The sequence below is a fragment of the Antedon bifida genome, chromosome 8 (assembly GCF_963402885.1).
Source record: "Antedon bifida chromosome 8, ecAntBifi1.1, whole genome shotgun sequence".
In the NCBI taxonomy this organism is placed as follows: domain Eukaryota; kingdom Metazoa; phylum Echinodermata; class Crinoidea; order Comatulida; family Antedonidae; genus Antedon; species Antedon bifida.
In genome coordinates this window covers 12956565-12973055 of record NC_136233.1, presented here as the reverse complement: position 1 = coordinate 12973055, position 16491 = coordinate 12956565, and the positions used below count along the sequence as shown (strand labels likewise).

The 16491-nt window shown below is 32.8% G+C and overlaps 4 protein-coding genes across 4 annotated transcripts; 1 reads left to right on the top strand and 3 right to left on the bottom strand.

Moving 5' to 3' along the window:
• Positions 1–377: 377 nt before the first annotated feature.
• On the bottom strand, positions 378–1762 carry LOC144850973 (uncharacterized). Its single transcript, XM_078708495.1, has 3 exons — positions 1754–1762; positions 748–1010; positions 378–555 (listed from the first exon to the last, which is right to left on the bottom strand). The coding sequence occupies exons 1-3, from the start codon at positions 1760–1762 to the stop codon at positions 402–404; spliced, it is 426 nt and encodes a 141-aa protein (XP_078564621.1). The 3' UTR covers positions 378–401.
• Positions 1763–5323: 3561 nt separating this feature from the next.
• Positions 5324–7870, top strand: LOC144849686 (proteolipid protein 2-like). Its single transcript, XM_078706695.1, has 4 exons — positions 5324–5696; positions 6037–6213; positions 6833–6928; positions 7332–7870. The coding sequence occupies exons 1-4, from the start codon at positions 5559–5561 to the stop codon at positions 7443–7445; spliced, it is 525 nt and encodes a 174-aa protein (XP_078562821.1). The 5' UTR covers positions 5324–5558; the 3' UTR covers positions 7446–7870.
• On the bottom strand, positions 7757–11861 carry LOC144849676 (F-box/LRR-repeat protein 8-like). The gene is made up of 3 exons (XM_078706673.1): positions 11804–11861; positions 10362–11382; positions 7757–10095 (listed from the first exon to the last, which is right to left on the bottom strand). The coding sequence occupies exons 2-3, from the start codon at positions 11379–11381 to the stop codon at positions 9931–9933; spliced, it is 1185 nt and encodes a 394-aa protein (XP_078562799.1). The 5' UTR covers position 11382; positions 11804–11861; the 3' UTR covers positions 7757–9930.
• A 969-nt stretch (positions 11862–12830) lies between these two features.
• LOC144849670 (tripartite motif-containing protein 2-like) lies at positions 12831–16489 on the bottom strand. Its single transcript, XM_078706663.1, has 2 exons — positions 16425–16489; positions 12831–15672 (listed from the first exon to the last, which is right to left on the bottom strand). Exon 2 carries the CDS (start codon positions 15670–15672, stop codon positions 13534–13536), a length of 2139 nt encoding a protein of 712 aa, XP_078562789.1. The 5' UTR covers positions 16425–16489; the 3' UTR covers positions 12831–13533.
• Between the last annotated feature and the right edge of the window lie 2 nt (positions 16490–16491).

The window sequence follows — 16491 nt, the reverse complement described above, 5'->3', positions numbered from 1 at the left end:
TTTTAATCATTAATCAATTTTCTTATATTTCTAGTACGACGATATGCAAAGTTGAATTACAGATGTCATCAAGTGAGCAGTATACGTCATTACTCCCTGCCAAAATAAAATATTATTATTTTATGTACAAGGTATTCGAAATCTATAACGTACTCGCAAAACGTACGTGCCTCTTTCTTTCTTTATTTCTTTCTTCACACGATAATAAACAACACATTGAGAGAAATCACTTTTATATATTTTTTATTTTATTTTATATAATGTTCCGATCTTTGTTTATGTTATTGTTGCTTATTTGAATGTATTATTATATAGTTTATTATGTTTAGATTCGACCTGTTGGTTGTCAACTGAATTTAAAAAAAACTGATGTTGAGCAAGACAAGCTCTCATTGGCATTTCTATTTACTCGCCAATTTGTCTATTTCCGACTTCAAATTGTCTTTAGTCGATGCTGAGCCAGAGTACGCGTTTAACTTTGGAATCATTCTTCTCACATCAACATAAGCCGCATCCGTCGCCATTTTGACATCAACACGTACATTCTCAGGAACCCTAAAAAAATGTTATTAGTAACAAAATGTGTGACCATTATAAAATTAATAAAACATTACCAAGATCAAAAAGAGTTTGGTCTGCGTAATATTTCACATAAACTCTCTCACCAATGTAGAATATTTCAAAAATGATAGGCACTATGCCTTGACATGCTTTAGCAGTGCTAATTACATTAAGGATCATAATTACCATTTTACAAGAACGTAACAATTGGGACGATCTCCTCTCAATGCATAGTAGATAATATAACACGCATCTCCGGTCTCTTCCAAATACTTCAGCAAATCTTCATAATTCTGCTCATGTGTTCCTGCATTATTGTCTACTTTTCTTCTAATGAGCACTTCTCTTTTATTAGATGATAATCCCAAAATCATATATGCGTATGATGCTCTGAGCATGCAGTCATTCACTTCCGCTTTGACGGAATCGCTTATGGTACAAATTTGCAACTGTAGTGATAAATAGGAATTGGTTATTTTGTACATCTTTATATAACATTTCGGTTGAAAATAGATAGATTTGAGCCTTATGCATTTGCATCATTAGAGGAGTAAAAAAGCAATGTATCAAGTAGGAAATTGTGCCCAATGTAATAGCTTTATCATTTTTTTTATAATGTCCGCTCTCATTTAAAAATACCTTTAAGTTTTCATTATAATTAGAAAAAAGTGATCATAAAAGGCGTTGAAAACATCTTTTTATCGCTATTTTGTGTTTAATACACGTTGGTTTACATACACTTCAGTATACAAAAAGGAGTTTTTAGTCGCATGCAAACGCGACTCTACAGCTCACTATGTCGGTCAGTCGGTCGGTTGTTCAACACTAACTCAAATTTGCGCACGCGACTGCAGCCATGTATATGGCCTTGTTTAGTTACTAGTAAGGATAACCACTTCAATATTCGTGGTGAGGTGAAATTACTCTTTCTCGTATCTGTTTTTAATTGTGTTAAGTACTAAATACATTATGAAGCCAATTCTTTGAATTTCAAAAGAATTGAAAGCGTATAAGGGAGTAACAATTAAACCTAATTCTAGTGAAAATTTACATAAAAACCAACCTACCAAAAACTTTCCTCCATGCTCAAAACAATAATTAATTTCTTTCTTTATAAGTTTCACTTAATAATCAAAAAGGTATAATTAATTTAAAACGAAAAAAAAACTTGTTATAATGTATGATATCTTACCATAGACATGTTGGATCCTGTTGTATAACAGATATTATAACAAACACTCTGGTCAACTAACGTTGCACGAATGTTACAACATTATGGAATTATTCTACTCTAAACACAATGTTTTATAATAATGATATACCAGTAAATTTACATTCAAAACTTTGGAGTGGTTCTTATAGGCCAATTTTAATGAATATAATACTTTTTATAGGCCAATACTTGTAAATATTATACATATTATTATCTCCTTATAACATTTCTCAGAGGGGATTAAACACATTTTTCTCTCAGGACTGAATTTTCTCTCCGGTCATGAGGACGTTAATGTTATATGTTGCTCACCCGAAAGGACAAAAATGCAAAATAATAGTTACTAGCTAGGTAGTTAAAATGTATATACGACAACCATCCCTGTACGGATTAATCAACATGTCTCTTTAACAGTAGTTATAGAGATACAACAAAATCATCTTCTCCGAGCCTGATATAAGGACAATATGTCAAAGTTCAAATTGCACAAAATGTTAGTTATAACATTTTTTTCGTACTTACATATCCATGTAATATAAAACGTTATATTAGGCCTACAGTACTCGTTAGGGCAATATAACGTGTTCGTATGTAGGTAATACCATTTCGACCAACCACGTTCTCGTACTTACATAGACTATTATGTAATTTAATGCAATATAGATTGTAAGTGTATCAGTAAAAGAGACATAACTATGGATGGCTTGAGGGGTCAAATGAGTTGAAGAGAAGGGTCACCTTTAGACGTTCTAAAAGTGTTTGAGGGAAGATGACGACTTCGTACTAAACTTTCATTCAAAAAACAGTTTTGAATAAAACACTTTGTGGTGCCCTTCAATTGTACATTGACATTTTTTAATTATTAATTTTATAAGTAAAATTTGCCTAAACTGCCGGTAGGCCTACAACGATAAATTGTTTTTTGTTTAAAGCAAAGTTGAGTCCGAGGACAGGTGTCACCAACTAAATATTAAGGTATTTTAAACATTAGGATACGCATTGATTGATTAAAGTATATTTTCTTTCTATTTTTCTTTCTTTTTTTGTGTTCTTTCTTTCTTTCTCTCTAATTGAGCGATACGTACTTCTTAATTTTGTACTGGGCCAGACCCATAAAAATCATTTCTTATATTGAAGCTATAATTTCTACAATTAAAATTAAATAATAACGCAGAGAGAGGGAAACCCTGTCTCACCATTTATAAAATAGTTTATCCATCCTGTAAATGGCGAGTTACTCGCTGTTGAATATTTTCACTCCGCGATTATGTGTGCGACTCATTCATTTTTCAAAGAATTCGTTAATGACGTTACAAACAACGTGTTTTATATTATTCCAATATAATGTATAGAATTCTACTGGCAACCCATCACATCTTGGAGGTTTTGCGTTGGTTGCGGCTCTGATATTTTTTTGTCGATCCTCTGTTTTACGGCATCATCGAGTTTTATTCTTTATGGTCAACCTTGTACCTGTTAATTATTATTATTATATTTGTTTAAATATGGTAATTACCTGTATAGCTTTAATATTTAGATAGCTGTTTGTATAGGGCCTATCCCGTCCTAAAAACAATTAGGCTTACATATTGGTGGGCATAACGCTTGGGTTACCACTACAGTAGGGCTCCGGCAGCGCAGCCACGTAGGGCGGCAACGCAAGTAATTTGACCAATCACAAGCGATGTGTTATTCGAACTGCCGCTTGTGATTGGTAAACTCGCGTGTGTTGCGCTTACTTGCGTCCTAGCGAGAATCAAGCTTAAAGATAAAGGTATTTTAAACGTATTGATTGATTAAAGTATATTTTCTTTCTATTTTTCTTTCTTTTTTTGTGTTCTTTCTTTCTGTCTAATTGGGCGATACGCACTTCTTAATTTTGTACTGGGCACACCATTTCTTATATTGAAGCTATAATCTCTACAATTTAAATTAAACAATATTTGTTAACAGTTTGTTGTTTTTTATTTCATTCTCATCTAATTATCTGCTGTTTGCAAGTGAACAGAAGTTATATAATAATAAGACAATCTCTCATTAGTAAGATTCTCATTTAGCCGCCAACCTTTTTATTTAATTTTATAAATCATTTGGTGTAGAAGCTTTGCCAACTTGTCTCACCGTTGAAAGAATGTTTTTCACACCATCAAAACCCGAATCAATCGTCATTTTTATTCTCATAGAGACTTCATTAGGAATCCTTTAAAGGAAAAATTGTTATTATTAAAATAATATCATTATAAAAACCAATAAAATATTCTTTAGACAAAAAAACAGGCTTATAGATAGTCGTTGGCAATTTTAAGCTGATTTAACTTTTTTTGATAAACGCTCATGGAAAATCATATATTATTATTGTACCAGTAAATTCCGTGACTGTTGTTACATTCACTCACTGAGGTTTCAACATTCTTTAATATTTAGCCAATATCGGTTTACATTCTTAAATAGGGGATCATAATTACCATTTTATAAGAACATAACACTTGGAACGGTTTTCTCTCACAATATATAGTAGATAATATAATACGCATTGCCTTTTATGTCATTCAGTAAATGATTATAATTTTGCTCATGTGTTCCTGCATTCTTATCTAACACCTTTTTGACAACAAGTTCTTTTCGATCGTCTGTTAAACCCAGAAGCATGTATGCGTGTAAGTCTTTGTCCATGCAGTCATTCACTTGCAGTTTGACGTCATTACCTATTTTCATTCCATCCTGTGGTGAATAAATGTAAACTGGTTTTTGACTATTGACAGTAGATTCGATATACTTAAAAAATCGAGGAAAGGCGAACAGACGGAAGGGGTACGCAATGGGTGTAGGGTGTGAGTGTGTTTGTTATAGTATTATCAAAACAAATGGCCACATAAAAATGTCGAAAATAGGCCGATAAATTACAATAAATTATAGAAAAATATTCTGTTTGTCGAATATTATTACTGCTTCTGTATATTACTCTGCTTCCGTACAGTTAACTTTAACGAATAGATATCATACCACAATCATTGAAATTTCGTTATATAATTATTATTAATTATATCATATACGGTACACATTTAAAATAGGAAGGGAAAATAGGATGCGGCTTATGGTTAGTTTTTACTTATATTAAACAAACCATTATACTATTTTTCTATAAGTATCTTACCATTGTCATCTTGAACCTTGTTGTGTAGAGCGAGAACTATAATAAACACTCATCTATTGTTGCACGAATGTCTTTTAACTTATAATATACACGCAAACCAGTAAAGTAATTTTGGGTGTGATGCTTAAATATGGTAGTGATATGACATCATCGTGTCCAAATTTGTTTGTCACATAAAGTTTGATGGGGAAACTTAATATTTATAAATGAAAATATTTATATATTTAAAAAAAAAAATACACAAACATAATAAAATTATTTATCAATTATTCAAATTATGTTTTGAAATGAAATAACGGTGAGTGAACCTCACAAAAGAGAAAAAAAAGTTTGATAGCTTAGACAGAGCTTTAAACATGCACCTACCGTTTATTGTATGACAATGACGCTAACCAAATATTGAAGGACAAATATTGTTAGCGGTACTACAAGTTATAATAAATTGCTGATTATATAGTTTCAACATAACCTTTGAACACTAGCAAACATACCCGTAGCTCGACTTGTTATTACGGACTTATTTTCAATGATGAGAAGATTTTGTAAACGGCAAGTTAACTTTAAATAGGCCTATTAATAAGACTTGGAGAGATTCAACACAAAACGGTGATAATTTGTAGAATAGGAAAAATGGCAGATCTAGATGGATGGAATACGAACCCGAACCCGGTGGAGGAAAAGAACGATTCAAATATGGACACTGAGGGTTGCACATTTGACACAGAATACGTAAAATCTATACGTGGTATTCTGAAATTAAAAGAGATGGTAAGTGCTATAAAGTTAAGGGTAGGCCTTTGTACAAGTATCGTCACCATAAAACGTATTTGATACTGTCGACTAACAATGCTAGGCCTACTCTAAGCCTACATTTACATTGAATTAATCGGTCTGTTCTTTTATACTCTATTTAATGCATTTAGGCCTAGTATTTCTCTGCGTAGAAGGATATAATTCATAGATTGTAAACAGTATAATCATCATGACGAATGAATACGGACGAACCCCGTGTCATCTAATCTACCAATTGTCAATTGACATTTACGAATAGCTTCTGTTCAACAAGACTACAATAATTATTAACGGGTTTATTTTTTTAATATTACAGGGATGGTCAATAATAATTTTTATTTTGGTTTGTGTCGGAGCTGCCACAGGTCTTAAAGGTGGATTTATGATTTTTGTATCCATCTCAGTGTTAATATGTACGTTAATAGTGTTTATGATGTTTCTAACACATCTACACGTGAAGCATAAACTGTTCAACATGGATTGGTATTTAATGGTAAGATGTTCTTCCTGCTACAGACTATACTTGAAGAATGTTTACGTGTGACAGTTAGTGAAAGTAGCCAAGAGTTAGCATTCTCGAGTAATGTTCCATTAAAATAAAATTTGCACACGAGTGGCGTAAGCCTACTTCAGACACGAGGAGAGAAATCTTGATCAGCATCACTTTAACTTAATAGTGGGTCTAGTAGTTTCCCTCTTTAATTGAACCCCCTTCAGAAGAAGGGGTATAATTATAAATTAATCAACACCCAGGTCCACACTGTGTGCTTTAGATTCTGTTACAGTTTGCCTGTGTATCATGAGTTTTTCTCATGATTCTCCAGCATCCAAATCCACACCTAAAGCTAGTTTTTACAAATGAATGGAGTTGTGGCTTGGTGGTTATGATGTTGGGCTACCACTCCAAGGGTCCCAGGTTGAAGTCCCGTCACATGTCAGAAGGACAAAATTACTCCACTCCCAAAGACTTTGTTTATGTAGAGCATCTTATGTAGAGCATCTTGTGTATACGTTTGTCTTGTGAACCTATGAGGGTCCCCAATGATAGCAATTGCTGGATGGATCACCATCATTAAATATGGTTAAAAAAGAGACTTTATTTCTGTTTCTAGGATGTCTTACTGTCGATTAGTGCCACACTGCTATATTTCATTGCAAGTCTCACTGTTATTATAAGCCCACTGAAACCATTGATGATAGTCGCAGGGGTAAGTATTGTGATGGCGCTAGTCACAAACCGTTATGGGTGATTAATTATTAGAATGACGTAATATATAAACGGCATAAATATATGGAGAAAGATTGGTATTCGGGGTTCATTGCAAGTACGGGAGACCAGTGTACGCTATTGTAACCAATGTAGATCAAAGGTTTTATATTATATTTGGTTGCATGCTAAGTATTACTTTGTCGCAGCCAATCCCAAGATCAAAGGACTGTTACAAGTTCTCATCTTGGCAACAAAAAAAAAACAAAGCATAAACCGCGTAATATATTAGTACAGTAGTAAGATAATACTTGAATACAGGTACGAAGGAAATTGCAAATATAATTGCACCAATAATCTGTTATTAGGCCAATTAAACTGTTGTTTATTACTGTTTTCGTCAGGTATTTGGATTTATCGCTATGGTAGTGTATGGAGGTGGAACATACTACGCATGGATAAAATGGCAGGACAGTAAAAAACGGACACGTGCACCGGACTACAATCCAGAGTATTGAAGAATAAAACGTCATAATGAGTTCAAAATGACTGTCCAACGTTACAATACAATACACAATAGTACAATTTGGTGCATTTCAATATGCAAGCAATGGTAAATAAATGTATTACGACGTATAGAAGAGGAAGATACAAATCGCTATATTCATCATACACTAATGTGGCGATCCAGAAAACGGCTAAATACTGTAAAAAGTGTTAATAATAATAATAAAATAATTAATTAAATAACCGTATTTGTCGAAATGTAGCACATATGTTACAAGACAAAGTCAATACAAAGCACGTGATATAGGTGACGTCATTTAAAAAGTCAGTGACGGAAACAATCATTCAACCACTTGAACACAATTTTATTATCATCAAAGAATTGTATAATAATTGTTTGATTTGTAGAAACACACACACAATGATCTAAATCTTGGGATATGCCTATAAGAATAACACCTAAATAAATTCCTGTCCTTTGATTGGACGATTGTGGGTCACATGGCGTGCAATAGTATGCACTATTTAACGATCGTTTAATAGTACTATTTAGATGTGAATGAACGTTTTATATTCGTGTAATGTAAATAATGGTTCGCCTAGTTATAACCTTTCATCATTCACCAAATGCCATTATTTGTACCATTACACTAATACATTCATTATTTGTATACTATTCCATGGTTAAACTCAGACACGTCTTTACAATGTAATGTATTTCTGAAATGAATATAATCTATTGTGCACGTGATGCAATGCTACCTAGAAAAAATATATCTTGGCAATGACAAGTAAATTCTGTATCTATTATTTAAAGAAATATAAGGCGTAAACAATTTTTTATCGTACAGTTTATAAATTTACCGTAATGATTTTCGTATTATAAATATGTAAATAATTGATATAGATACGTACAAACTAATTTATTTTTCACACTGACCTTTTCTTCTAAATTGCTTTTACAGTACTTATTTTAAGTACATAGACTACAAAAATACAATTACTGTTGTTCAAATGCTAAACCACAGCATAATTCTTTTGATTCTCGCCAATAAAATCATTAGTGGAAAACTTAAGTAAAACACTGAGACTTTCTCATAACTTTCTATAAACACTGTTTGTTGTTGTAGTATGCAATAACAATAATTGTAATCCAAAAAAATAATTGCATAGCATATTACTGTTATCCTTTTTTATAATACATACATTTCTATAAATTATTGTTTAATAATATAAGCTAAGTCATAAGCTTACAAAATTGTCAAATCTTTAACAGGCTTATTAAAAAAATGTGGAAGACTATTCCATTGCACTAAGTATTATATCAACATGTTTGTAAATGTGTGTAAATTAATGAAACAAGTTAGAAACACCACCATAGAAAGGCTGAATGCCAAAGCTCTGTCTACACTATCAAACTTCATGTGACAATAAAAATGTGATGTGCCCATATATGGACAAGATGATGTCATATCACTACCATATTTGGCACATCATCACCCATTTTTTTGGCAAACTAGTTTGATAGTGCAGACAAAGCTACAAGGTCCTTCGTTGATTGCTTGACTGTACTAAGCATAAGCCAGGTTTTTGTGCCTGGCGGAGGTGGTGTGCTGACCTCAAGGAGTGAGGCGATGGGGGTGCATTGACCTAAAGCATGCATCTATGATTCGGGGGCACCATTCTTTACCTGATGACATCACGAATAAATCAGTCTTACCTAAACCCTATTTCAAAGTTACTACTACATTTCTATATCTCTTTATACAGTATCTATATAAAATAGAATTATTAGTAGTTAATATTGCCACTATTCTGATAATTTACATTAAATTATATTGCTAAAATTGTATTCAATCAACTATAATAGAAAACAAACATTGCAGTAAAATTAAATTTATGCAAAAATAGATATATCTGTTATTTAAAAGTAGATTGTTTATATGATAGAAAATATACTGTTTTAAAATTTGTTTTATTTTTCACTTACAATAATTACTTTAAAGCATGGGTAAATAAATGCACCATTACCACACCACAGCACAATCAAGTGAAAATAAGAATTTAAAAATCCACCACCAGGATTTGTTTAATCCCTTGCAGAATCAAACTGGTTTGACAAAAAAAAAGTTTGATGTGCCCAAATATGGTAGTGGTAAGGAAAAATATTAATTTTTTCATTTAAACGTAGAACAGAATTCTTAAACACACTTTAATGTTATTTATTTAATTGTTATATTATATATTATTTGGGCCAAAGCCATATATAATACATAAAAGAAAGAGAGTAGTGATATATCAACATGTCCATATATGGGCACATCACATTTTTTTTGTCACATAAACTTTGATAGTGTAGACAGAGCTTTAGAGTCTACAACCAACATTGGTCTTTCCATGGAGGAATTAGTTTATACCTCCATGGCCTGTCTAATATAACAACATATAAATGAATGCGATTCTGTAAGGTGCGGTAATTTCATAGTATAGCACAGTTTAAGGGCCATTGATGAGGGAGTTGGTAGCATCACGTCCAATCAGAGTCCTTCCTTCTTCTTCAAACTCCTCAGCAGTCTTCAATATTGTATCAGACAACTCTGGTCTCAGAACTTGTATCTGGTTAATTGTTTCCACATCCAAAGCACAGAAACAATGCAGTACCTGATAAAACAAATGATGTAAAATGTGAAAGAACTGTTTTGACATTTTTATGAAATTTATATTGGAATGTCTTTCTCGCATATTTTGTTATACAAATCTTGAATACACATTTAGTGAAACATAAAAGCATGTCTAGTCTAGGTTCTAGAACGAAATTAGTAAAAAGATAAATAAATATCAAAATGCCGACAGGTGGACTAACAATAATACAGAGACAATAATACAGACTAAAGTAAGAAGAAAGTCTAAAACATGTCTTGTAGTACCTTTAAATTTAATGACATAGAGACAAGCCTCAATAGCTCCCTTTTTAAGTCTGCACTTCCTTTGGTGGTGATGACAAGTTTCTCCAGTGATTCATGGAAGTAGTCTGCAACCAACTGGACTTCCTCATGAAGCTCCGTCATTGTTGTCATCGACAGTTGAGTTAAAGGAATTGGAGGACAGAGAATTCTTCTAATGCGATGTTTTTCAATCGTGTGATCAAAATCAATATTAACCACAAGATCTGGAGATGACTGCACAAGAGATTCCCATGCACTTTCTGGAATCTCCACATCGTATTTGTTTTCTCGCCTGCAACCTATTGAGAGGTATTTAAGAGGTCTTCGATCTGGTTGCACAAGAGCTTCAAAGACTTCTTTTGACAAGCTTTTGTAGAAACAACTGAGTCTTTGCAATTGGCGGCATTTTGTCACAAAGTTCAGCATACAAGTAGAATGGATCAAACAGGTAAGCGACTGGTTTTGTATGTTAAGAGTATGAATTGTCTGGTGATTGTCTGCTAACAGATTCAAAAGTATGCCTTCTAAAGTAACAGACAGATGATTAAGATGAACTGATTTAAGCGTGTAAACTACTCGATTTTTTGGATCAGCTGGGCCAAATAACTCAGCAAGACTACAAAGAAACTCTTCTCCGCGGAAGAACAATGGATTCTCTTTGGTGAATTCAATGGCAAGGGTTTCAAGTCTTCTTTCGTTTATTTGTGCCAAGTGGCTCAAAACTTGAGAGGATCGTGCACAGTTTTCTTTACTTGTCTGATCACATAATATCTCAACCTGCCTAAGATGTCGGGCATACTTATTTAAGAAATTCAGTTGGACGGAGTCTGATGATTGTGTGAATGAGAATGTAAATGAATGCCAGAGGTATGGAGAGTCAAATGAATCATGCCAATTTTTACAGACAACTGCAGCATTTAAGCGATCACCAATTGGAAGGTGAGAGAAAATATTAACAAGAATATGTTCCGGAAGAGATGACCAGATAAAAACAGAGTCCATGCTGAAAAAAAAACAAATTAAAAAACTATTATTAAAAAAAATATTAACCTAAATGATTTTACAGCAGTCCATCATGTGTTGTGTAACTCAGTCTTTAGACTTTAAATCTGCTTTAATGTGCATCAATAGTTACCTAAATTGTAATGACAATGTAATGAATGATTATTTATACAATTATACAGATAATGAGTATTTATGCCGCCGCCCAGAAGGTTAGGCTAAGGCCTAGCTAGGGGGTATAGCTTGGCCTTCATAGCACATCTACTAGCCTACTATACTATCTACAACTACCGGTGAACAACAACTAAACCATAACCATAATATTATGTCAGTTGGAAAAGTAAACTGTTTCATATTACTGTATTTGATAAACCATAAAATACATAATTTTTTATAGGCATCTAGCCTAGGCCTAACCGTACCTGTCAGTAACTTAACCTAAAAAAACCAGCAAAATTCATCACGGAACCTGACACAGTGACAACAAAGAAAAAAAGGCTATATTTTATTTTACACACACATGACACATTCCTCAAGAGTGTATGGTACGCCATATTGGCCTTTTGGCAGATTGCTGCTTATCTCAATTGCTATCTTTTAAGTGATATCTTACTTTAGTGATTACTTTTTTACTTGCATCCCAGGAAAGCATTATAATTAGGTTCTCATGGGTATAGAGGAAGTAACCATCGGCAAATAATTGATGAAAGTTAAGAAAAGGATATATAAAATATCACTGTACAATACATATATTAATAAGCTGCTTCAGTATTTAATGCTTTTCAAAAAAATTAAATATACAGTTATATATAAGTATACACAAATGATGTGGGTTATTACAGTTAACTGGGAAATTATAAACATAGTTTTGTCCGAAAGCACATTTCACACCACACAGTACATGAATTGTTATTGATCACATAATGGAACAGTCCAATCCAATTGGATTTCTAAATTTTAACACATAATTTCACGATTAAAACATTATGCACTAGAAACTATTACTTGTATTACTACTACATTACCATTTAACTACTGTTACCTATAGTTATCATTATATTTTGTTATAAGTTTAAATCTTATCATCAATATTGTATCATTATTGTTACAACAATTGAATACAATTTAAAATGTTAAAATACTAATACAATATATATATACACTGTACAATAATTATAACCATATAACATTATAATTAAATACAAATTTCATGTATTAATTAATTATGTTTGTTTGTTTGTTTATTAATTCTTTTCCACACACATTAATATACATATACATTTTATTAAATATTTAGATTTAAAAAAAGTATGATGAGTGTGGAAGGTGACCAAATAAGTTGAAAACTTTAGGATATGGTCACCTTCATTAATAAGCTGATTTAATGGTTACAAAAATGTATAACATATTGTATATTTTAAATTACTGGTTACGGTTAAATGTGAGAAAATGATAATAGTTGTTTTGTTCGAAAGCACTTTCAGTGTCGCATCAACCAGTAGGCCTAGTACATGGAAACATGTGATGTGACAGTATACAGATTGAAGACAAGATAACCAATATCACCAACATTTTCATTCTTATATTAATTTTCTTTTTTACATTAAAAAATTGTTTAAAAAAAAAACAACTTTGTCTTTTAAACTAAATTATAAACAAAAACACAATTGTTCCTGCCAATCCAATTCTATTTTTCAATGTCAACTCTGTCATAATAGAATTCCAAAGCATTCAAGTAACAAGGCCATCATTATACAGTATGGCTGCAGTCTTGTGTGCAAATTTGGGTTAGTGTTTACCGACCAACCGACCGACATAGTGAGTATAGAGTTGCATTGCACGTGACTAAAAACATTATGGTCCTCCTACAGTATATTAAAAACAATTAATACTGATTATTATTTAACAATTATGTATTTATTACATTCGTTCGTTCTAAAATAAAAAAATAAATAAAATGTAATCGCTGTTAGAATTATTATTGTTACCACAATTGAGGATGTTTAATATTCTGGTAATACTGTATAAGTAAAGAAAAAAATTATCTGTATCAAGTTTATTCAGTTTACGCGAAAAAGACGTGTTTTGTATTTAACTGTAACTGTATTTCTGTAAGCTCAATAATTTGTGCTAAGCTTGATTAAAACATTAATTAATAATTAAATATTTTTACTGTTTTATCATTACAATTTGCCACTGCCAGTCTACGTGGATGGTGTGATATGATGGATAATCCAAAAGGACGGTCAAGTCCATCTTTTTCTTGATCAATCCTTTTAAGGAACTTTCCATTATTATTAAAGAGCTGTAGTTTGTGGTCACTTGATATTATGATGTTGTCATTATCATCAACTACTACTCCTTTTGCGTATCGTACCTTACCATCTATTACACCTTCATTTACAAGGATTTTAATAAAATTTCCCTCATTATCAAATAATTTTAAGCAGCTTTGTTGATAGTACATTATAAGAATATTCTTTTCTCTTGTAAGCGCGACATCTTGGCAATCACCAGTATTGTGTGCTATTTCCTTAATGAGCTTTCCACTTTCAATGTTAAACATGGCTACATTCTTACCATTAGCTACATACATGACACCTGATTCTTCATCCACATGAATACCACGTGGAGATGTCAACACTCCCTTACCAATTAATTTTACCACCTCACCATTCATAGTGCATATTGTGATGCATGCATTACTGTTATCACTAAATACTATATTACCATTGTTCATTTTGGTCGATAAGTAAAATGCACACACACCTTTTGATAGTGTAACCATACCTATGTATTCACCTAAATGCTTGTATTTGTAAATGCAATTTGGACATGAAACAAGCAAGCAATCATCTCCATAAGTTACTACATCAGTAACACTTTTATCCATTTTTATAGTTCTTAATAATCCTTCTTTTTCCACTTTGATAGTCATTGGTGACTTCTTAATGGGTTCACCATCAACTCTAACATCAACCTTGGAAATCCCTACACTTGTGCACCTTCCTTCCACAGTATAGTCACCATTGTCATCTTCTTTTACTTGAATGATGGCAGTTTCTCCTGTTGGTTGTGTCAATGTAGCTTTTATGTTGTTTGCATTTATTTTACATTCATCAGTTTTAATTATTTTAACATTGATTGTTTCACTTGTTGTCACATTCTCACTTCCTTTTAATTCAAAACAGTCCGCCCATGATTGTGTAACAATTCCAATAGATTCATGCAGTGAAGCAATTTGCTGATTGTTTTTAACAAACCTAATCTCAGCATTACCATCAATTTTTTTTTCAGAAGCTTCCTTGATCTTTTCATCCAGTGCTCTAATGACATCATTACCAGATAACATTGCAGTTGCTTCGTTGCCCTTCTCTAGGTGATGAAGCAAATTAATGTTTGTATTTATATACGATATTGATGTTGTCACATCCTCTATGTCAGCATCAGTTGCCTTTCTCTTGATTTTGTACAGTGCCTCCACCTCACCTTTTAATTTGTCTCCACTGTCTCTTATTCTTGCTACCAATTCTTCAACATGATTTTCAATTCCTCTCAAACTTGTTTCCCTCTTTTCATCCAGTTTCTTAACACGATCAGTCATTACTTTAAGATTATCATTCAATTTTCCTGTACATTCTGTAGCAACTTTTTTCAATTCCGAGGATGTTTGTTTGAACGTTTTAAACGCATCGGATATGCTGATGGTCATGTGCTTGTCTTTTCCTTCCCATTCCTTGTGATCCATAATTGAACAGTGTATACAGATGGCAACATTGCATATTTTGCAAAACACTGTTAAAGGCTCATTGTGGACGGAACACAGAGGCGGGTGCATGGCATTGATTTCACTGACACTCATGGATCGAACATCTTCCACTGAATGCAACTTGTGATTTTTGCAAGATGGTATGTTCTTATGAGGATCACTACAACTTTGGCACAAATATCGTCTGCATTCCTGACAGTAGGTTTTAGACTGACCTTCCTTTCCACAAATGCATTTTGTCTCATCTGTATTCGTAAATTGTTCAATTGTTTCTAACAAATTATTCAGAAACGTGTTGGGTGGTAATTTCTTTAGACCGCCCTCTGGAATCTGATAAGATTTCGAGCAAGTTGGACAGCTTATTTTCTTATTTTTCTTCAACCAGTTTTCAAGACAACTCAAGCAGAAGCTGTGAAGGCAGGCTAAGGTTCTGGGTTCATTGAGCCGATTAAAGCATATTTGGCACTCTAAAACCTTTTCATCAACATCTTCTAGAAATTTAGCCAACTCACTGGTAGCCATCTGCAAATAATTTAGAGTGTTTACCTTCAATAAGAAACAGTATCATTTCACTTTTTTATTTGAGAAGTTCAGCATGAATGAAAAATCAATCAATTTTGTTTAATTATTCGACTGTGGTGCGCCGTAATAATAATTCTGTATTCTATCCACACAATGAACTAGTCGGACAGGCAAGTATGTTTTTTGGGGTCTAGCAAAACACCACGCTGGCAGAAGTTAATTTTATTGCACTGAATCAACATTAAAATTATCCATGTGCATGATTTGAATGATTTGCGGTGATTTCCTTGTTTAAGTTGCATCCATACAATTTGAAACAGAACTGCGCAAAGTGACACTGACAAATGTATGCTTCCATATTTTTATGACAAAACATGTTTATGCATAAATAATTTACAAGCATCACAATTAGTTAACTACTACTGTACTACTACTAACTAAAATTACTAGCTCTAGGCATTGGGGTTAAAAAAAATAAATTAAATTGTATACTTCCATAGGCCTACCCTAAATAATAACTTCTAGAGTAAGAAGGGTACATCACTGTACACCTGCCTTTCTCTGTTTATGTACTCTCTCTCTCACACTCCCGACGAATACGCCTACCTAGCTATAGCCCCTAGGCTAGTAGTACTAAGTAAGTAGGCCAAGGCCTAGTAGATAGTTAGAGGCCTACCTAGGCCTAGTCTAAAATTAAACCTAAAACGTTTTCTAGGTTCTCGCCAACAGTAAATTATAGCGAAATCTCTTACATTTATTTCAAAAAGTTTTGGTTTAATTCAGCTTGAAGATTTGTTCAGTTGGTTTTTACGTCTGGTT

Excerpts from the sequence above, each read along its gene's own strand:
- LOC144850973 (XM_078708495.1), bottom strand. Across the intron at positions 556-747 it reads TGTTACGTTCTTGTAAAATG|GGTTCCTGAGAATGTACGTG; the intron begins GTAATTATGATC and ends ACATTTTTTTAG.
- LOC144849686 (XM_078706695.1), top strand. The coding sequence starts at position 5,559 with ATGGCAGATCTAGATGGATGGAATACGAACCCGAACCCGGTGGAGGAA. Across the intron at positions 5,697-6,036 it reads TTCTGAAATTAAAAGAGATG|GGATGGTCAATAATAATTTT; the intron begins GTAAGTGCTATA and ends TTAATATTACAG. Across the intron at positions 6,214-6,832 it reads ACATGGATTGGTATTTAATG|GATGTCTTACTGTCGATTAG; the intron begins GTAAGATGTTCT and ends TTCTGTTTCTAG.
- LOC144849676 (XM_078706673.1), bottom strand. The coding sequence starts at position 11,381 with ATGGACTCTGTTTTTATCTGGTCATCTCTTCCGGAACATATTCTTGTT. Across the intron at positions 10,096-10,361 it reads CTATGTCATTAAATTTAAAG|GTACTGCATTGTTTCTGTGC; the intron begins GTACTACAAGAC and ends TTGTTTTATCAG.
- LOC144849670 (XM_078706663.1), bottom strand. The coding sequence starts at position 15,672 with ATGGCTACCAGTGAGTTGGCTAAATTTCTAGAAGATGTTGATGAAAAG.